The 22500-nt window shown below is 45.0% G+C and overlaps 2 protein-coding genes across 2 annotated transcripts in view; one reads left to right on the top strand and one right to left on the bottom strand.

Annotated features, from left to right (window-relative positions):
- Positions 1-8327, top strand: part of nt5e (5'-nucleotidase, ecto (CD73)) — a 10158-nt gene extending 1831 nt beyond the window's left edge. Inside the window, 8 exon segments of the mRNA XM_020657241.3 lie at positions 2361-2583; positions 2704-2892; positions 4316-4513; positions 4593-4747; positions 6122-6230; positions 6334-6483; positions 7015-7215; positions 7309-8327. Coding sequence (XP_020512897.2) covers positions 2361-2583; positions 2704-2892; positions 4316-4513; positions 4593-4747; positions 6122-6230; positions 6334-6483; positions 7015-7215; positions 7309-7484 — 1401 coding nt within the window. The 3' untranslated portion in view covers positions 7485-8327.
- Positions 8328-10196: 1869 nt separating this feature from the next.
- The window catches only part of LOC110001732 (sorting nexin-14), a gene marked incomplete in the record, with an annotated part of 21339 nt that continues 9035 nt past the window's right edge, over positions 10197-22500 (bottom strand). Inside the window, 15 exon segments of the mRNA XM_065963464.1 lie at positions 10197-10376; positions 12792-12848; positions 13328-13419; positions 13640-13735; positions 13865-14029; positions 14959-15082; positions 16119-16238; positions 16323-16363; positions 16603-16714; positions 17797-17897; positions 17993-18076; positions 19610-19796; positions 20515-20647; positions 21775-21801; positions 22086-22144. Of these exon segments, the coding sequence (XP_065819536.1) occupies positions 10350-10376; positions 12792-12848; positions 13328-13419; positions 13640-13735; positions 13865-14029; positions 14959-15082; positions 16119-16238; positions 16323-16363; positions 16603-16714; positions 17797-17897; positions 17993-18076; positions 19610-19796; positions 20515-20647; positions 21775-21801; positions 22086-22144 (1425 nt within the window).

Genomic DNA, 22500 nt, shown 5'->3' with positions numbered 1-22500 from the left:
ACAGCTGTAGGATTCTGAGAAACGGAGGACAAGTCTACTACATTCAAGAACAATATCAGAGATAAAAAAAAGTGTAAAAGGTTGGAGCAGCAGAGGAGTCAGACTTGAGTCTGTGAAAGGCTCAGGTTGATTTATTGATTCAGGTCTGAAGGCTTTAGTTGGTTTTAATCAGCCTGAAAGCAGCGAGTCAGAGTCAAACGTTTTAATCGATCACCTCTCTGAGTGTTTAAATCTCTGCAGCTGAATAAGATAAATTAAATCAGACTCACTTTAACCATTGATGGAGAGTAAATCTAGCACTTATGATATATGATTCAATCCTGCATCTGAAAAGAGTGACTGTTGTACGGTGGCCGAGAGAGTTTAGAACACAGCAGCAGAAAATATCCAATCCTGATTACATGGTTTTTAAACCTAGAGTATAAGCACTCGATGGAGAGAAAACTTTATTTTGGTTAATAAATAATGAAGTTTGGATTGCAGAACTTTCTCACATTAGCCTGGATTTTCTTCAGGTTCATCTGTAGTTTCGCCAGGTTTGTTGGTGATATACAGTGGTGTATCATCAGCATACAGACGAACATCTCGATACCTAAAAGCACGTCTTTGATTGAGTGTTAGAGAGTTGAAGAATGACGCAGATCAATTTAATTGAAAGTTATATTTTCATTCTGAAACCAAATTATAATTATATAAGTCTATGTATCATCAGTATACAGACAAACATATCTATAGGATTTAAACTGCAGTTATATTTAATCTGGATTAGTTTAAACACAGACACATAAAGGAGCAACATGTAACTCTGACATCTAGTGTTTAAAATGGGTACTGCAGTCCAAATTCTAAACATCGTAGAGAGCTGTCTCCCCCCCCCCCCCTCCCTCCTCTCTAGAGTCGATGCTCACCAGGTCACCATGTGGTGGTCACTGAAGCTTCAGTGTTTAGCCAGCTCTGAATCTGTCTGTAAACCTTGGGAAAATTTGGAACATTTGTCAAATTTGCACAGTGTGCAGGAGTTTGCACGCAATATTTTCTCATTAAAAAAAATAAACTGCACAATATTGAGTGTTGAGGATGTATGGAAAAGGTATTGATATTGTTTGATTTTTACGAGTATCATATTTAATTTTAAATTTCTGGTGTGGTAGCAACTCTCTTAAGTCAGTGGTTCTCAACTGGTCTAGCCTCATGACACACAACCAACTCCCTTGTGATGAATTGCGACCCAAATTTCAGATATAGTTTGGACGAAGGCGGTACAAAACATGATAGAAAATACAGAATCAAACAAGCATGCTTTGAAAGCTCTCTGTTAACTTTTTTACACAATAGTTTTTTTCTTCCTGTTTGTTTTTAGTTGTTCCACTGCTCTAAGTGATGGTCTAGTGTGTAGATGAGTAGAGAGACTGTACAGCTGATTTCTGTCCCCCAGTGTTGACCTGCCTGTGGAAAGATAAGAAACACAGATTTCCTCTGTTCTTGCTGTTTGACTCAGTCAGTCACTGAATGGCAGCCAGGATAGTAACAGGATGTCCAGACTCAAACTCTATTCTGCTTCTAACTATCCAATATAAACATCCGTCATCCTCTGGCTGTAAACACTTGAACTTTGGATCCCTGTAGACAACTTGATTTACATTCTTGTTTAATGAGCCACAGCACAGTTTGTTGGATGTCGATGTGTTTTTGTGTATTCAGATTCAGACACTGGAGAGTTAAAGTAATCAGTGACTAACGTCCTCAGGGTAATCAGGGAGGATCTGAAAGGAGATAATATGTTGGACCTCTGCCCCAACTGTCTTCTAGACATCAACCTTGTCTCACATTGACACATTTAGAAGAGTTGAAGTACTTCTCTGTTTTAAACAATAACAGGAAGTTGTCAGGAAGCCAACAAAATGGAACAATCGTTTAATATCTAAAGTGAGCGGTCACCACAAAGGCTGAACTGAAATGAGACGCTGTGGTCGACAGAGCATTCTCTGTTTGTGTCACCAGCTCTCCCTGTCCTTTACCCTTTCATTTCCAAGCGCCGTCCCAGAAAAGGAACTAGCTAACATAGCTAACGTCACATAACTTGAGATGACACCAGTTTCTAACATTCGCTTCAGAGTCGGCCAGCTCATTTGAATCGGCACACAATGACTCTCAGGATATGTTGGGCCACAAAGGATGCAGCTGTTGGATCCTTCGTGGCCAGGTAAAGAAGGATGCATTTGATCGAGACTTCCGAAGTGGGACAGCCTTCGATGCTCCCCTGAGCCCTCTGAAGGTCGAGCCCTTATAAACGGGTCGTAGCGGTTGATCTGAGGTCTCTATATACTCTGTATTAAACCCGACGTTGTGTTTCTTTTTAGGTTTTTGGAAATCACGAGTTTGACAACGGAGTGGAAGGACTCATGAAACCGTTCATGGAGAATATCAAGTGTCCCGTTCTCAGCGCTAACATCAAACCTGACAAGACTCTGGCCTCGACGTTTGGAACCTCATACTTGCCTTATAAGATCCTCAACGTGGGCGGGGAGAAGGTGGGCGTGGTGGGATACACGTCACAGGAAACTTCAGCTCTGTCTAAACCTGGTGAGTCGCTGTGAATGTGACTCTGTGCTGGGCCCCACTTGAAGTCTGATGAGCCATCCAAAAGTCCTAATTCACCTTTCCCTTGTTGTTGTTGTTGTTGTTGTTGTTGTTGTTGTTCAGGACCTCACCTGAAGTTCGAGGATGAGGTTCCCGCCCTTCAGCTGCAGGTGGACAAACTGCAGACTCTGGGAGTGAATAAGATCATCGCTCTGGGTCACTCAGGATTCACCATGGATCAGGAGATCGCCAAGAAGGTCAGAGGGGTGGACGTCGTCATCGGTGGACACACCAACACCTTCCTCTACACAGGTAACTTCCATCTCTGTTATCTAAACGTTTAGTAAAGGTGCTAATAATCTGATTGTATTCAGATTAAATTCCCGACATCTTCAACTACATTTCAACAAGAAGACTCAAGTCAATAACATTTAGGAGTCAGCTGGAGGCCCAAACCTCAGACTGAAAGTAAGGCGTACAACTCTGAAATCATGCTGTGTACGTTAAATAGACTGATGGTCAAAGTCTTGAGATTAAAGCTTTGACATGGAAGCGGGGGAAGTGTGTTGTGACTTTGATGAGCGAGTTGTTTCCTATTCCAGTTTTGTTTCTTCATTCCTCTTAAAAACCCGCTCCCCTTTTTCCCTCATAAAACTAGCAGGAAGTCATTGACAGGAAGTGTCTGCTTGCCTCAGTTATTTTATTTTGCGTTCATTCTCAGTGAACTGTGTTTTTTTTTTCTCCTGGGCTGCAGGAAACTCGGACTCTGCACACATGTGGTTAGCTTGAGTGTAAATACGCTGCAAACACGAGTGTGGTTTCCATACATAACTGAGCAGAGTTTCATAAAACACAGCGGTGAAGAGTCACCGAGCAGGGCGCCGTGTGGACACAAGGCCACAAACACTGCAGGACATAAAAAGTGTTTTTCTGTGGTGAAGTTCAGGCGGTGTGAGAGTGTGACGAGTTTAGACTCACAGAGGAAGAAAGTTCTTTAAGATGACAGTGCAGAACACTGCAGTGATTCGGTTCAACAAATACCAACGGAGAAAAACATAAACTTAGCATCAGTAACTTCTGCTAGCTTTCATTGATTTACCAGAAACAAGCTCTGAGATTGCAATAATCATATTTTCTGACATTTATAAGAGGCCTAATCTTTTATTAAACACTTAGTTTAAGCTCCACTGTTGTATCTTTGGAGATTTTGATAAACCTTTTGATTCCAGTCAAAAAACACCTGCATCTGTCACAGAAACTCTTAAAGTCTTTAAATGTGATGTTTCACACTTAAATATAGAAATCAAGTCTATCCTCTGAAAATAACTCTGTGAGTCATGACTGTCTACAATGGGTGTAACACCCGAGTCCCACTGTCTGTGATGTTTTCAGAGTTTTCAGAGTCCTATCTTCACTTTGTTTACATCGCCGGGACGGCCGGCTGACTCCTCCCCTCGTGTATAAAAGTTGTTTAATTGAGGGACTAGAGAAAAGAAGAATAACATACTGTACTCACTGCTTAACTGTGTTTCTAGATCACGCTCATTTCAGGTAAATTTACATGCAGTGTGAAGATACCAGCATAATAAAGATCACTAGCATTAGCATGCTAACACAACAATGCAGCGCGAGTTGTTTTGGTTTAATGCTGGTGCTCAAGGGCGACATCTGCTGGATCAAAAAATCACATATAAAGCCTTTAAACGCCACCGACCATGACTCTGTTGTTTTCTAGGAACGCCTCCGTCTTCTGAAGTCCCCGCTGGTCTCTATCCCTTCATGGTGAAATCAGACGACGGGCGGCAGGTTCCTGTCGTGCAGGCCTACGCCTTCGGGAAATATCTGGGTTATCTTAAAGTGACCTTTGATGGTGCTGGAAATGTAGTGAAGTCCACGGGAAACCCCATCCTGCTGGACGGCAGCATCGCTCAAGGTAAAGACCTCAAAGTCTGAGCAACTGAAACTTGTGGGCTGTGTCCTCGACTTTCATATGAATGAAATATCTCTTCCAGATCCGGAGTTTCTTGCGGACGTTGAGGAATGGAAAAAGAATCTGGCCAACTACTCGGCCCAGGAGGTGGGAAAGACTCTGGTCTTCCTGAACGGGACCACCGAAGAGTGCCGCTTTCGGGAATGCAACCTGGGAAACTTGATCTGTGATGCCATGGTAAGAGTCGGACTGTTTGTTGAGGGATCTACCGGCCGAGTTCTTTCTGATTTTAGTTCAGACCTCCAAAGAGCCAGGAGCCACCAGGCCTCATGTTCCTGTGATGTTTTTAAACCGTCTGTTCCCCCGTGTCCTCAATCAGCTCGTGTGCTCACTGAGTTTGTGTCCTCAAAGAGCTTGTGTCCTCATCCAGCTTGTGTCCTCACTGAGCTCGTGTCCTCACTGAGATCAGGTCCTCATCCACCTTGTGTCCTCATCCACCTCGTGTGCTCACCGAGCTTGTGTCCTCACCAAGCTTTCGTCCTCAACGAGCTTGTGTCCTCAACGAGCTCTTGTCCTCACCAAGCTTTCGTCCTCAACGAGCTTGTGTCCTCAACGAGCTCTTGTCCTCACCAAGTTTGTGTCCTCAACGAGCTTGTGTCCTCATTCACCTCGTGTCCTCATCCACCTCGTGTGCTCACCGAGCTTGTGTCCTCACCAAGCTTTCGTCCTCAACGAGCTTGTGTCCTCAACGAGCTCTTGTCCTCACCAAGTTTGTGTCCTCAACGAGCTTGTGTCCTCATCCAGCTTGTGTCCTCATTCACCTCGTGTCCTCACCGAGCTTGTGTCCTCATCCAGCTTGTGTCCTCATCCAGCTTGTGTCCTCATCCAGCTTGTGTCCTCATTCACCTCGTGTCCTCACCAAGTTTGTGTCCTCAACGAGCTTGTGTCCTCATCCAGCTTGTGTCCTCACTGAGCTTGTGTCCTCATTCACCTCGTGTCCTCATTCACCTCGTGTCCTCATTCACCTCGTGTCCTCACCGAGCTTGTGTCCTCATCCAGCTTGTGTCCTCACCGAGCTTGTGTCCTCATTCACCTCGTGTCCTCATTCACCTCGTGTCCTCACCAAGTTTGTGTCCTCAACGAGCTTGTGTCCTCATCCAGCTTGTGTCCTCACCGAGCTTGTGTCCTCATTCATCTCGTGTCCTCATTCACCTCGTGTCCTCACTGAGCTCGTGTCCTCACCGAGCTCAGGAACAGAGCGTTTGGTTTTTCTGCCCCCTGCGGAGAACTTTCTCCAGAATTATTTGAAACTTACAGATCTCATTTCTCTTGAAGCCTTTTGCTTGATCTTAAAAGACAACAGGAGACTATTGGACACCTGGTGTGTTTTTGAATCAATATCTGTGATCACTGATCTGTGAACTGATCTGCACATTAATACTATTATAGTATCTGTACTTATTGTTTCTTAATCATGTCATGTTTATGAGGGTTAGAGTTAAAGACCCTTAAAGAGTGTCAGGATCAAACGCTGAACCACATCTAATGTTAGAACTCTCAAAAGTGAAACCCTGTGTGTCTTAAACATTCTGCCTCTCGTCTCCGTTCCAGCTCGACAACAACATCCGATTCTCAGACGGCGTCCTGTGGAACCATGTCAGCGCCTGCCTGTTAAACGGAGGAGGCGTCCGCACGTCGATTGACGAACGCGCGGGAAACGGTGAGTCGATGATTTCCAAGAGGATGAAATGAAACATGAGCATTAATCCTCCTTCGTAAAGTCGTTGATGAGGATCCCAATGAGCTGCTGCGTTGGTCCGTAGGTTCAATCACCTTGGAGGACCTGATCGCCGTCTTACCTTTCGGGGGAACCTACGACCTGGTGCAGCTGAAGGGCGCCACGCTGAGGAAAGCCTTCGAACACTCAGTGAGGCGATACGGCCAGAGCACCGGAGAGTTCCTCCAAGTATCAGGTAAGTCACGACAAATCTGATCAGACTTAGTGGATCGTACCAGATGGGTTCAATACTCAATGGGGGCCTAAAGGGGGGCGCTGGTGGACTAGTGTTTGGTGTGTACGCCCCGTGTACAGAGGCTGAGGGGGGGCCCGGATTCAGATCAGACCTGTGACTTCTTTCATGCATCTCTCTCTCTCTCTCTCTCTTTCTCTCTGTCTCTGTCTCTGTCTCTGTCTCTGTCTCTCTCTCTCTCTCTCTCTCTTTCTCTCTGTCTCTCTGTCTCTCTCTCTCTCTCTGTCTCTCTCTCTCTCTCTCTCTCTCTCTCTCTCTGTCTCTGTCTCTCTCTCTCTTTGTCTCTCTCTCTCTCTCTCTCTCTCTCTGTCTCTCTCTCTCTCTCTCTCTCTGTCTCTCTGTCTCTCTCTCTCTCTCTCTCTCTCTCTCTCTCTCTCTCTCTCTCTCTCTGTTTCTCTGTCTCTCTCTCTCTGTTTCTCTGTCTCTCTCTCTCTCCCTATCTCTCTCTCTCTTTCTCTCCGTGACCTCCGTCAGGATTCCGTGTAGAGTTCGACCTTTCCAAACCTCCGGGGTCTCGTGTGAAGAGCCTCACCATCCTCTGCACTAAATGTCGTGTTCCTCAATACGAGCGCGTCGAGGACGAGACGGTGTACAAAGTCGTCCTGCCGTCCTACATGGTGACGGGCGGAGACGGATTCTCCATGATCAAAGACGAGATCCTCAAACACGACAGCGGTGAGATCCTCGTTTGCTCGTTTCTTTTGTTTGATGTTTTAAAGAGTCGAGACGCAGCTCTTTAATATTTCTGTCGTTTTTGTTCCGTTTCAGGGGATTTAGACCTTTCAGTCGTGTCGCACTACGTCGAGCTGAGAAAGAAAGTTTATCCGTCTGTGGAAGGACGCATCAAGATCTACAACTCAGCTTCTGGACTGCGAGGACAAACCGCCCCGCTGGTTTTACTGGTTTCACTGGGACTGCTCTGGACTCTGTTTTGTACTCTGTGAGACCTCACTGAAGTACTTAAACCTTTACCTGTGAACTGTCATTATTCTTTAACCTTTGACCTTTCTCAGCCCGAGCGGTGACTTGAAGCCTGCAGTTCCTCGAGTGTCCACTTGAGGCTCACTGTAAAGCCAAGGACTCACTAAAGGGCTCAACGGTGTGAAACAGGAAGTAAAAATCCCCGTTAATTTTCTCCATAGTGGATTTGATTATTCGCCATGATGTCATAACCATCTCAGGTAGACTGACCACGAGCTACCTGGTTTATGTTCCTGTAGAAGACTTCGCCTTTAATAAAAACAAGATTTATTCACAATATCGAGCAAAAGAACTACACAACCCACAATCACTCAGCGACGTCTCTGATTGGTGGAGCTCGCTGTTACCATGGCAATGTTTCCCTTCACTCTGCGCTGTATGCAAACAGATAGCTTTGTTAGCAGGCTAGCTAGTTAGTAAGCTAACAGTAAATGTGTAGTTTATATATTCAACAACACAAACTACAACACTTGTATTCACAGTAAAACACGATAACGACTAAAGTTACATTTAAGAAGAGGGATCATTGGCAATGCATTGTGGGATGTGTAGTTCTCTGACTCCAGTTAAAAACTTTGCCTTTTTATTCTGTTTTTTTATGGTCACAAGTACTAGGTGAGCTGGTTGTCATGGTTACAGGCTTCAATCTCTCGATATAAGGGTTTTTGTGAAATGTCAATGGAGGATTTGAAACGGATAAATTTACTTCCAGAACCAGAGCCGCGGCAGCTTCTGAGCTTTATTGTGTCTGATATTAGGATGTTCACTTTGACAGCGGAAATAAACGTGTTCACTGTTTTTATAAATAGAGATTATTTCTTTTGTGTACACAGAAAAGTATCGAGCTGTTTTTCTTCTTCTTGGGGAAGATAGTGTCAGAGTCCCGCAGAATCTTCTCTGTTGTTTTTCTATTTTTACCCAGAGTTCCTCTGTGAACAAGGCCTCCTGTGTGCGAGGGGTTTCCCCGACGACGCTCCCTGTCTGTTAATCGTCTCCTTATTAGTCCGGTCACAGAGCGTGAACACAGCTGGCACCCCGCTCTGCACCCAGAGGAGCTGCCAAGAGCTGGAAAACTTCACATTCAGAACAAGTGGAAAGTGTTCTGTCGGCGTGGAGGATGAGAGGAGACGAGGACAAAGACATCCATCCAGGTCAAACTCAGGACGCAGTTTTTCATGTGCAGCTTTTTATTATTTGATTATTAAGAAACCACTTTACCTCTACGAGTCTGTGCAAGTCCTCAGATATCTTCAAAGTTAGACTTCTTCATACGACCTGAGCTTTTGATGCTCACAGATTTGATAAATAACCTGAAAGAAGCTTCATCCTCGTAGACCGTGTACAGCAGGCCTATTCAACTCCGGCCCAATTAAAGAATGAATCAATTATAAACATGACTGTCATTGTTGCCACAGTAAAGTGTTAAAAAAAAAAACATCAGAGCGCTCCCGTTTAATAGAACATCTTTGGTCCTGTTCTCGCAAAAATGTCACCAAAAATATAATAAAAAAATAAAAGGATAATTATTTTTAACGTATCATCAATAAGAAGAAACACTGAAGCAGATAAATCTTGTTGTAGTTGGTTGTATTGTCATGAGTACATTAGAGCAGCAGTTGTTATTATCCATTTTGAACAGCTGACACACAGCTGAACATCATCCTCCGAGTCAACATTTCCTCTTTAAGGAATTGGCTACATGTTTGTGTGAGTCATTTCTTCCTCTGCAGGATCCCATGTGCACGTTTTGTTATGTTTTAGGTTTCACAGATTTGTGAAGTTCACTGGGCTCACTTATGTCGGTTACATTACACAAATAAAAAGGTTCATATCACTTTAAGATGAGCGGGTTACATGGAGTGTTTTTGTTGCTTTAAAGTCGGGGTTAAAAATGTCCTCCAGATCCACTTTTTAAAGATTTTTTGTTGCTAACTTCCATGTACCTGCAACCCAAAACCCCCCTTTGGGCAGCATTGATCCTACATTAGTGGTATTTTAAAAGCTTGACTTTGATACTGAAACAAAAGCTGTAAACTCTAAAGCTACCGATGTGGTTTGGATCCGAATACATTTGCTTGTTTTTATCATGCAAACCACAAGGATTTTACCACAGCTGAAAACTGAAAACATCTGTTCTGGCTCCTAGATTTGTGGCCTTGGTTGAGAAAGACTTCAACAATTTTCCTGCCAGCGTCTCACAGTCGTACTACAGTAACTCTGTGAGGGTCAGAAAGGACAAATAACTCAACACTTCACAACAAAGAGAGGAGTTATGTGTTAAATCAGTCCTCATCCGTCCTCTCCCATTAATCGTCTCTTCACTGCTAAGATTTGTTAGACAGCCAGGAGGCCCGAACCCGTCTAGTGTTTGGAACCATGAGCAGCTCTTATTAAACGCTGCTGTCACACTGATGATGCTAGAGCTCAACGTTAGCGATATAACCGAGGGTCATCTCGAAAACATCGTACGTCCTCGCCTAGGTGACCCAGTCAGGACTAATCAGACCCCCTTTCCTCCACGGCCCTCTTTAACCCGAGCCATCTCAACACTTGCTTAGCGATACAGTTTTATAGATTTGAGGTTTACAAACATTCTGTCATGAGTTTTGATTTCCTGAATAAGTGTAAAAGTCGTTGGTAGAGAGAGAAAAGACAACAGGCAGCGTTCTTCGTAGTGACCTTAATAAATATATCTTTTTATTATTAGTGCATGAATGTACATAGGAATGTGGAGAAGATCCCAGAGGGGGTTTGGAAACATTTGAGGTTATTATTGCACGTCTGCGATCCAGGAAAAGAGGAGATCAGTGTTGAGTTTGTCGAGCGATTCACACCACGATGGCTTCCTTCACGCCCTGAGGAGGAAACACACGTCAGACAGCCGCTGCACATCTCAAACTCACACTTCACACTTCTTGTTCAGTTCTTTACATTTCAGAGAGATTGTGAAAGTCATGACACAAACCAAAAATAAAAATTGTGAAACCACAGCTGATTGTAGGCGGAAAGGCACGGATGACAAAATACTAAAAAATCAATATGTTTCCTGTGTTCACCAGAAACCAGATCCTGTGAACAAGATCCTGTTGTTAAACTTTCTCGTGGTGCTCAACAGAAACTTATCTTTGATTTTCTTTCCTCCCATGTCCCCTTAGTGCGGGCTTTCCCAACCTTGGGGTCCAGACCGCATGTGGGGGGTCGCATGGAATTCAAATTGGTTCCCCTGAGAAATTAAAACCCTCACTTAGTGCACAGATCTCATCCTGGCCTCTGTCACAATAATTCACCTGAAAAAGCCTGAATGTGTCAAAAGAAGTTAGCGAGCCACTTCCTCAGGGCGTCGGTAGAAAGGTGACAAGATGTGAAAGTTTTGGTCGACTAAACCGAAAGAAGAATTAGAATTTTTGTTCCTCACTCTGCAGAACTGATGCTCTCTTTGACCGCAGCGTCAGGGTTCAGTATCACACCTGCACAGGTTCATCAGAGGATCCTTTTTCTCCAACACTAAACCTCACACACATCACTACACTACAAGATCACAAGAGAACTACAAGATCACAGGAGAACCACAAGATCACAAGAGAACTACAAGATCACAGGAGAACTACAAGATCACAGGAGAACCACAAGATCACAAGAGAACTACAAGATCACAGGAGAACTACAAGATCACAGGAGAACTACAAGATCACAGGAGAACTACAAGATCACAGGAGAACTACAAGATCACAAGAGAACTACAAGAGAACTACAAGATCACAAGAGAACTACAAGAGAACTACAAGATCACAAGAGAACTACAAGATCACAAGAGAACTACAAGATCACAGGAGAACTACAAGATCAGGAGAACTACAAGATCACAGGAGAACTACAAGTTCACAAGAGAACTACAAGATCACAAGAGAACTACAAGATCACAAGAGAACTACAAGATCACAGGAGAACTACAAGATCACAGGAGAACTACAAGATCACAAGAGAACTACAAGATCACAAGAGAACTACAAGATCAGGAGAACTACAAGATCACAAGCGAACCACAAGATCACAAGAGAACTACAAGATCACAGGAGAATTACAAGATCACAGGAGAACCACAAGATCACAGGAGAACTACAAGATCACAGGAGAACCACAAGATCACAAGAGAACTACAAGATCACAGGAGAACTACAAGATCACAGGAGAACCACAAGATCACAAGAGAACTACAAGATCACAGGAGAACTACAAGATCACAGGAGAACTACAAGATCACAGGAGAACTACAAGATCACAAGAGAACTACAAGAGAACTACAAGATCACAAGAGAACTACAAGAGAACTACAAGATCACAAGAGAACTACAAGATCACAAGAGAACATAAAGATCACGCGTGAATAAAGAGAATGTGTAAACAACATGTTTCTTTGTGTCTCTGAGGATGATTTGTTGTTCATTCTGTTTTGTCATGTTGATAAAGTGATGGAGAATACGATCAGGAGTCTGTATGTTGTGTTTTATTTTGAAAGTGACCGGACGCTCTGTGCGTTTCCTTGTCTGACTTCCTGTCTGGAGTGATCTGCTCTCTCTAGTTTGAAACAGATGTAGTGAAGCTGCTGACTCCTTCAGGAGACAGACTGCAGCGCTTGATGTTGAAATATGAGCACTGACACTTTGGTGTGCAAGCAGTGTGTGGAAGTGAGAAGAAGTAAAGCCAGGCTTTATGCTAAGCTAGGCTAACACCAGCCAGGAGTCGACCTCTTGAACTTTTAATCTCAATAAGAAATCATCTGCTGATCTCTCCCTCACCTCGTCAGTTTCTCTCAAAGGAATAAAACATGTTTGTTATTGTTCAGATTCAGAGACCTGTTGCATCATGGGAGGTCACACGATCCGTCCTGGTTTAATAATCACGACATGACATCTGTGCAGATCGTGAGCTGAATATATGTGCACAAAGGTTTCATGTAAACATCACTTCACGTCTCTGAACTCTCTGCTGCTGCTGGTCGTCTTCAGAACGTTTCAAACTCTGAGATACTTTGAGGGTTTGAGATTAACAGAGCTACTCCACATGGCGTCCATATTCTTTCATTCTTTCATCTGTTTTTCCTGGACGTCAGTGAGTTTGTCGCCTGTTTCACATTCTGACAGAGGAGATGGCGGTCTCTCCTTTCCAGCTGCTGACGGTTACTCATGAGGTCATAAATCTCTGCTGTCACATATCTCGAGCCGCTGCCTCGTTTGTTTGTTTGGTTAAATTCTCGACTGTCACTTGTTTACCTTGGTGAGTTCGGGGAAAAGCTCCTGCACTGCGATATCCAGCAGGACGTACGTCATCTGAGGAGAAAACAAAAAGGAGGTTGAGACTGTGGAGCTAAATAAAGTCATCGGTCAAACCGTCATTCTGAGGAGAGAGAGGACGTTTGACTTTTTGTACTTCACAGCTTCCGGGAGGAACTTCTTGTTTTTATTCCTTGTCTCGTCTCTTTACTACACCTACATTTTAATTCCTCCAGCTGAGGAGACGAGGGCGTGGCGGGGAAGATGGAGGTTTGAAAAAAGCCCCTAAATGAAGGCGTGTCCTAACAGCACCCATGTTGCATCACACACAGCATCTGACAGTTTAATATAAAATTCAGTTTTCTCTTGCAAACATTTGATTCATCTGGTGCTCTTATTTTGAAGGTGGACAAACTGAAGTGTGGTGCTTTTATTTTGAAGGTGGACAAACTGAAGTGTGGTGCTTTTATTTTGAAGGTGGACAAACTGAAGTGTGGTGCTTTTATTTTGAAGGTGGACAAAGTGTTTGTGTGTACCTGCTTGTTGAGGAGCGGCTGCTGGATGCCGTCAAAGAGCAGGCGGATGCCTTCATATTTCACCTCCTCGCCGATGCACTTCACCACAAAGTCTGAACACACACACACACACACACACACACACACACACACACACACACACACACACACACACACACACACACACACACACACACACACACACACACACACACACACACACACACACACACACACACACACACACACACACACACACACACAGAATCAGGGTAGCTGTCTCAGGGGTTGTCAGTTTCAGGGTTAGAGTTTGGACATGGTGATGTTTCTGACCTGGTAAATATTTCATCATCTCCTCAAACGTCTGCTTGGCTCGGATCTTTTTGTCCTCTGTGGTTCGCTCGACGCTGCTCTCACAGAAGACGGCGTCTGCAGAAAGAAATCACAACAGAAAAACATGAAACAGTCTTATCTTTCTGGACCTGAAGATTATAAAGCTGACACACGCACGCACGCACGCACGCACGCACGCACGCACGCACGCACGCACGCACACACCTCTCAGCTGTGTGATGAGGGACACCATGTGGTGCTCCTGCAGGACGTGCTCCAGCTTGGACTGCATGTACTGATCCATGTAGGCTTCAAACGTGTTCTTGAACAGGATCCTCCCCGCAGCCAGGACGTGGTGCAGCCAGTCCGACGTGTGAAACACCACCCGACCTGTCAATCAAAAACACAGTCTGAGGAGGATTCAACACACTCTTTAAGAATCTTCTCATCAGCTTCTTTGTGAGCGCAGCATTTAAAGATACTGGATGTTTTTTAGGAGATTAAAACTCAAAGTTTTTGAGGGTTGATGACCAAAGGAGCCGACCTCAGTGACCATTGTAGCTCTTTAATAAACGTAAGTTTCACTTCCTCTTCTCTTTCTCAGGAACAGCATCATTGAGGTGTTGAAGTTAAGAAGAATCGTCCCCTGATGATGAAGTGAAACTGACTCACAGAAACAAAAAATCACTCACATGTTTGTCTAATGTTTAAACTGTTAGTTTATAACAAGGGGCGCTGGTGGCTCAGTGGTTAGTGTCATGTGTGGAGGCTGTAGTCCTCAAAGCGGGCGGCCCAGGTTTGAATCCACCGTGTGGCTCCTTTCCTTCATGTCATTCCTCTCTCTCTGATTTTTTCCTTATCTCTTCGTTAAAGGCACAAAAATAAATCTTTAAAAAAGAAGAACCTATCTGTCGGCCCCTCCTCCTCCTGAAGCCCCGCCCCCTGCAGGGTGTAGTGTGCATGTTTACTTGTAGCTACACTGCAAGCTAACGCACGCTAACACAAGCTAACCGCCGGTGTTTGTCACCTTCCTGTCCAACAGGAAGGTGACAAACTATATTTTCTCTTTGCTGCGACGTCTTCTACATAAGTCTGTATTTTATTTTGAAGGTCCCTACATAAGTCTGTATTTTATTTTGAAGGTCCCTACATAAGTCTGTATTTTATTTTGAAGGTCCCTACATAAGTCTGTATTTTATTTTGAAGGTCCCTACATAAGTCTGTATTATATTTTGAAGGACCCTACATAAGTCTGTATTTTATTTTGAAGGAAAAAGCTGCTGACTCTTGTCTTTTAGAGTTCCTTAAGAATCACTTACCGACATACATCATGCAGTCGTACATGCCGTTAACGGAGACCTTCTCCATGAAGCAGTTGAGGTTGTGTCTCCGGTCTGAAATCTCCGTCAGGTTGGCGTTGTTCTTGAACAGGTCGGTGAAGAGCTGCGGGTCAAAGTTCAGGACGTTCAGCATCGTTAATATATGGAACATCACGAGAGGTTAAAACGTTCATCTCCACATGTTCTCCTATCATCAGTTCATGGCAGATAATAGGAACTAATGAGGGAATAAATGATCGTATGTAACAACAATCCGACCCGGACCCTAAGGTCTTCAAGCCGTACCACCAGTTAGACCAAAGTCCAGAGTGGGGGGGGGGGGGGTCTTTAGTTACTGCAGTATTTTCTTGACGTTTTATTTTGAAGGTGGAAAAACTGAAGTGTGGTGCTTTTATTTTGAAGGCAGACACATCAGGATTGACCTGACCTCATAGTTTGACCTTAAGTGACCTTGTTAGTGCTGCTGGTTCCTCCTCACTGGATCATCTGGACTAACGGGAGCCGATACAAACTTTGGGGGAGTTTACGACGGCAGCTTTGAGTGGAGGACGACGTCCAGGAAGTGACTCGACTCCAGATGTAACCTTACATTAAAGGACCGTTGAGGCTCGACAGCAGAATCCATGAGATCAAAAAGATTTGTCGTTTTTTTAGGCCTTCACTTTGTATATTGTTTTTCACTGATTTCACCTGAAAACTGACTTTTTGTGGCGTTTGGCTGTTTTGTTTACACGACAACAACGCCGTTTTGGGATGCCTTTAAACTGAAAGTTATGAAAACAGATTCAACAGTAGCCGTGTGCGAGTAGGTGGACTACAACAACAATGGCCGCCTCCCGGTCCACATGTTCTCTGAACTGTAACGACCCCACCTCATCACCCGTCCACACTAAAGTTTACACCTCATCGCTCTGTGGAAGGAAGACGATGTGAGCGTGTTGTTTCATCACAACGCCACACCGCCACCTACTGGTCAGTCTGTTTCATTACCAGGTTAGTTTACTCCTTTAAAGAGCTCTAAACACCCGCTGACATGACGAACGACTCAAACAGGAAGGAAGTTCATTTCCTCTCTATCCTGATAAAAAGTAATCTGCTGCTCTGATTGGACGAGGAGAAACGTGCTGTGAAGTTTTCACCTTCTTGTTGTTCTCTGTGGTCGGGCTGAGGATGGTCAGCTCGGGCCGGCTGGGTTTGGGTTTGGGCGACTCGCAGGAGTTGAAGAAGGACTGGATGAAGGGCTCCAGGTTCTGTCCTTTCTGAGAGACAAACAGAGTTGATGTTGAAGTTGGTTTTAAAAAAGAAAGGGAGGTAAATGTTCCTGAAGTGTCGGGGTGACTCACCTCTTTCATCAGCTTTCCTGGGACCGACTTGAAAATCTTCCCTGTGAGATAAAGACTCGTTAAAGAAGTTCAAGAAAACATGTGAGGTTAAAACAGGGAGCAGAGGGGGCGGGGAGTCAGAAGACCTGCAGGGAGCTGTCAATCAATCAGAACTAAAGACGACATGGAGGCTGGCGGGGAATCATAGGAGTGATTCTCTCTGGTAGGTCGACCATGTGCTCAGAAACCAAGTCGACACGTTTCACCTGAATCAGAGTTTTTTTTAATGAAGTGTACAAACCGAGGTTAACATCCGGCAGCATCCTGTCCAAGAACTGAGACTCCACGCTGTGTGGAGACAGGAAGTCGGCCAGCAGCTGACTGTTACTGAGCTCTGGGTGCTGCAGGAGTCTCTACACACACACACACACACACACACACACACACACACACACACACACACACACACACACACACACACACACACACACACACACACACACACACACACACACACACACACACACACACACACACACACACACACACACACACACACACACACACACACACACACACACACACACACACACACACACACACACACACACACACACACACACACACACACACACACACACACACACACACACACACACACAGAATGTAATTGTACAGTAAAGACATTTCATCAGTGCTCTCCTCTAAAGGCTGCAGCTCTTTCATATTTGTGAAGTCAAGTTTTCTATCTTCCAGTAATAATTAAATCTCCTTCCTTTAAACTGAACATCATTCTGTTCTGTTATGCTGCCCTCTAGTGGCCAAACACTGAATGTACATGTTTAGTTCTTCATTACAGAGTAAAAACTAAATCATATTAAGCTTCTCCAGATTTTCCTTTATAAATGTTGTAGACCAGACTAACCGAGACCTAGACATACCCGAGACCAGAGTGCTCCGAGGCCGAGACATTTAGGGATCGAGACAGAGTCATGACCAAGACCAAGACCAGGGGAGCCCAAGACCGAGTCAAGACCAAGACCAAGACCAGGGGAGCCCAAGACCAAGTCAAGACCAAGACCAGGGGAGCCCAAGACCAAGTCAAGACCAAGACCAGGGGAGACCAAGACCGAGTCAAGACCAAGATCAAGACATTTGGGGATCAAGACTGAGTCAAGACCAAGGCATGGCGAGACCGAGACCATAAATATCTCTGAAAAATCCTCATGTTGTGTTTCGGGGCCGTGTCCCTCACTTAGACCGTAACAACGGGAAGGCCTCGGCCGTAACCGGGGGATACAAATCAAACTACATTATTATGTTATTCTTTTTTTTTTTTTTTTAAAGGGGCGTTTCTTTCTAATCACAGTAATGACTGGAGTCCGCTCAGTCTCAGACCGAGACATAAGCTTTTGATTCTGATTCAAGATCAAGACCTTCTAAAGGTGGTCTCCAGACCGGGCTTGGTCAAGTATTACAACACGGTTATAAATACCTGTAAATACTCCTCGAACTCTTCCCGTTTTGAAACGAGGAACTCGTAGTTCTTAGGTCCAATAAGTCTTTTGGAAGGAAGCTGTGTGTCTGCAAACGTGCCTGCACAGAAAACATTCAGTAAAGAGTCAGGTCCATGTAGCTCTATGAGAGGAAACAACACACAGAGAACGTTTACCCAATCAGACATTATTTACCGTGGAACTCAGTGAGTTTAGATTCCAGCACGTAGAACTCCAGATATCGTCTAAAGACCGACCACTTTTCAGTTTCATGACCAACTGCAGGAAAAGAACGACAAACATCAACATGTCAGACCATCATTTAAAGGAGACATATGATGAAGAATCCACTTGTACAGTGTTTCTGAACATATATCTGGTGACCTGAGTGACTACTGACCCACAAAATCTGACCTCCAAGATTTTGTAACAACGCGGACGAGTTTGTGCCGACCGCGTTGCTCATTCCATTTAAAGAGACACACACACCAAAACGGAGCGTTCTGAGAGAGCTGGTTTCTACAGGGTCACAAACCTCCTCCGGTGCTTGATTCATGTTATATTTTGACCAAAGCACAGCACAGATGTTTCATTTAGACCACAGAGGACTGTTTGAAAAGGTGGAGGAGGACTGTTTGAAAAGGTGGAGGAGGGGACTGTTTGAAAAGGTGGAGGAGGACTGTTTGAAAAGGTGGAGGAGGAGGACTGTTTGAAAAGGTGGAGGAGGACTGTTTGAAAAGGTGGAGGAGGGGGACTGTTTGAAAAGGTGGAGGAGGACTGTTTGAAAAGGTGGAGGAGGACTGTTTGAAAAGGTGGAGGAGGGGACTGTTTGAAAAGGTGGAGGAGGGGACTGTTTGAAAAGGTGGAGGAGGGGGACTGTTTGAAAAGGTGGAGGAGGGGGCTGTTTGAAAAGGTGGAGGAGGACTGTTTGAAAAGGTGGAGGAGGACTGTTTGAAAAGGTGGAGGAGGGGGACTGTTTGAAAAGGTGGAGGAGGACTGTTTGAAAAGGTGGAGGAGGGGACTGTTTGAAAAGGTGGAGGAGGACTGTTTGAAAAGGTGGAGGAGGGGGACTGTTTGAAAAGGTGGAGGAGGGGACTGTTTGAAAAGGTGGAGGAGGGGGACTGTTTGAAAAGGTGGAGGAGGGGGCTGTTTGAAAAGGTGGAGGAGGAGGAGGACTGTTTGAAAAGGTGGAGGAGGGGACTGTTTGAAAAGGTGGAGGAGGAGGACTGTTTGAAAAGGTGGAGGAGGAGGAGGACTGTTTGAAAAGGTGGAGGAGGGGGACTGTTTGAAAAGGTGGAGGAGGAGGAGGACTGTTTGAAAAGGTGGAGGAGGAGGACTGTTTGAAAAGGTGGAGGAGGAGGACTGTTTGAAAAGGTGGAGGAGGACTGTTTGAAAAGGTGGAGGAGGGGACTGTTTGAAAAGGTGGAGGAGGACTGTTTGAAAAGGTGGAGGAGGGGACTGTTTGAAAAGGTGGAGGAGGACTGTTTGAAAAGGTGGAGGAGGGGACTGTTTGAAAAGGTGGAGGGGACTGTTTGAAAAGGTGGAGGAGGGGACTGTTTGAAAAGGTGGAGGAGGGGACTGTTTGAAAAGGTGGAGGAGGGGACTGTTTGAAAAGGTGGAGGAGGGGACTGTTTGAAAAGGTGGAGGAGGGGGGTGATATGTCCTCTTTAAGTCCAGGAATATCAAACTTTATTGACTTTAACGTCACATATCAAATAAAAAACCCTGACGGAGCTGCAGCTTTGCAAAGTGGAGTCAAGTTTTGAGTTGGTATAAAGAGAAATGTCAGGAAGTGACTTTGTGCTCACTCACCTTCTTTCCTGTCGTTGCGTTCCACGTCGATGCAGAAGACGGGGACCTTCTCCCTCTTGGCCTCGTCGTCGCAGACGTCGATGAAGGGGATGCTGATGGTCCAGGCCAACAGGTTCCTCAGGGAGCCCGGGGTGCTGGCCGGCTCCAACGTGGAGTCGTCCTCCATCACCACAGTCGCCTCCTCCACCTGCAGGGGACACATAACGTACTGTTAACTTTAGGTGATACTAACAGAGAGAGAGAGAGAGAGAGAGAGAGAGAGAGAGAGAGACAGAGAGAGAGAGACAGAGAGAGAGAGACAGAGAGAGACAGAGAGAGAGACAGAGAGAGAGAGACAGAGAGAGAGAGGAAGAGAGAGAGCGAGAGAGAGAGAGCGAGAGAGAGACAGAGAGAGAGAGACAGAGAGAGAGAGAGAGAGGAAGAGGGAGAGAGAGAGAGAGGGAGAGAGAGGGAGAGAGAGAGAGCGAGAGAGAGACAGAGAGAGAGAGAGAGAGGAAGAGGGAGAGAGAGAGAGAGGGAGAGAGAGGGAGAGATAGAGAGACAGAGAGAGAGAGAGAGACAGAGAGAGACAGAGAGAGAGACAGAGAGAGAGACAGAGAGAGAGAGACAGAGAGAGAGAGGAAGAGAGAGAGCGAGAGAGAGAGAGCGAGAGAGAGAGAGAGAGACAGAGAGAGAGAGAGAGAGAGAGAGAGAGAGGAAGAGGGAGAGAGAGAGAGAGGGAGAGAGAGGGAGAGATAGAGAGACAGAGAGAGAGAGAGAGAGACATTTAAGCCTGAACCCGGGAAGCCCGCTTCAAAGACAACAGCCTGTGTACATGGGGCGCTCTGACTAACCACTCAGCCAAGTTCAGTTTGAACCTGTGTAAAGTATGAAAGAACATTTACTTAGTAAGGTCATCCACTCACCACGTCGTCCTCCATGTCGTTCATGGCGCTGGGCGGCAGCATGGCTCCCTCCATGGTCGTGCTCCTGAACACACCTTTGATTTTACTGCCGATTCTGCTGATCCCGAACGACTCGCCTCTTTTAGACAAGTTTCTGAGGGGAACAGACAAATACAGACATACATTTATTCACTCGTGGACAACTCGACATCTTTTCAGTCAAAGTGTTACAGTGGAGGAAGTAATTATTTGATCCCCTGCTGATTTTGTAAGTTTGACCGATTACAAAGAAGTGAGAGGTCTATAATTTTTATGGTACCTTTATCTTAACAGAGATAGAATATAAAAAAATTTATTTGCATTTGATTGATGGAAATAAGTATTTGACCCTCTACAAACCAGCATGAATGGCTCCCACAGACCGGTCATGTTCCCGGGGGGCACTCAGATTAGTCCCGTCACTTTAAGAAAGTACTCCTAATCACTGCTCGTTATGGATATAAAAGGACACTTGTCATGTCAAGTTTTGCCTGGGGATCAAATACTTATTTCCTTCGATCAAATGCAAATTCATTTATAACTTAATACAATGGGTTTTTCAAATATTCTGTCTCTGTTTGTTAAAATAAAAGTACCATAAAAATGATAGACCGCTCACTTCTTTGTAATCAGGCATACTTACAAATTCAGCAGGGGATCAAATAATGATTTCCTCCACTGTATATTGAAGATGTCCAATGACTTGTTCACAGAGCGGTTCACTTAGTGCAGCAGTCACGCAGCAGACATGCAGGGACAGAAGACGACTTTGACAGCGTCATGCCTTTTCATCCAGCAAACTGACTGAGAACTTAACACAGCAGCTGAACCAGGTGGTTTGTAATAAGAGCTCAGAGGAACGATCAGACGCCTGGGAAAGTGTCTGATTCTGTCCTTGAGGGTCGTCAAGGACTGACCACAACCAAACACTGAAGCTTCAGTGGCAACCTGCATGAGCATCGACTCAAGAGAGGGGGTGGGGGGGGGGGGGCAGCTCTCTATGATGTTTAGATTTTAGACTGCAGTGCCCATTTCAAACACTAGATGTCAGAGTTACATACTGCTCCTTTAAAGTTAAAAGCATGAGCATAACATGAAAACAAACACTAAGGCCAGACAGCAGCTCATGATGTACAGATTAGTTCAGCAGCCTGCAGTAACACAAACTGTGTGTGCATGCGTCAGACGCTGCCTCCTGGAGGGACTCAGTGAGACCAGGTAACATGCTGAACACTCACTTACCTGCTCTCTTCCAAAATGAAGCTATTTCTGCAATAAGACGCACAAACAACTAACAATGACACAGCTCCTTCAAGGGCGGGGATTCAAACACAGAGACGTGATGTCACTAATTAAATGATCCTGGTGTCCTGTACTGTGCTTAAACTTGATTGCCCCCCCCCTCCCCTCATACCCCTGCTGGCCTGCTCTCACACTGCTCCGGGACTAACCGGGTCTGAGCATGGTTACCTTTTCTACAATTCTACAATTCACTTACACACACCATACTTTGTTTCTGACATGAGACAGGAAGTGTAAATCTTTTCACCAACCTGTTGATTTTTGAGTTTCTGGTTGGAGACTCGGCTCCTCTCAGCAGGTGTCTGAAGTACTGAGCACAAAGGAGACACGATGTTCAGATCACATCTTATTCATGAGTCATGATGCAGAAGATTTTATAAAGCAGCATCAAGCATGAACTACAGGAGCAGAGTCTTTCATTCAAGATATGACATATTTAATTAGACATTTCAGGAAGTCCAGTGACGATGACTTCCTGCTCACTCACCTTCTTGTACATCTAAAGGCCCTGACACACCAAGCAGACAGCAAACGGCCAACCACCATGTGTGACAGGACATAACTGCCGATAAAAAAAAGGCAGACGAGGGCCGACAGGTAGCGATGCAAAAACACACCGCAAAAAAACTAGGGCGACGACGGCTCACTGACGGCCCACGATCTCCT

Source organism: Labrus bergylta, chromosome 15, assembly GCF_963930695.1.
Source record: "Labrus bergylta chromosome 15, fLabBer1.1, whole genome shotgun sequence".
Classification (NCBI taxonomy): Eukaryota; Metazoa; Chordata; class Actinopteri; order Labriformes; family Labridae; genus Labrus; species Labrus bergylta.
Note: the sequence above shows the minus strand (reverse complement) of the source record. Positions and strands in the feature narration are given on the sequence as shown.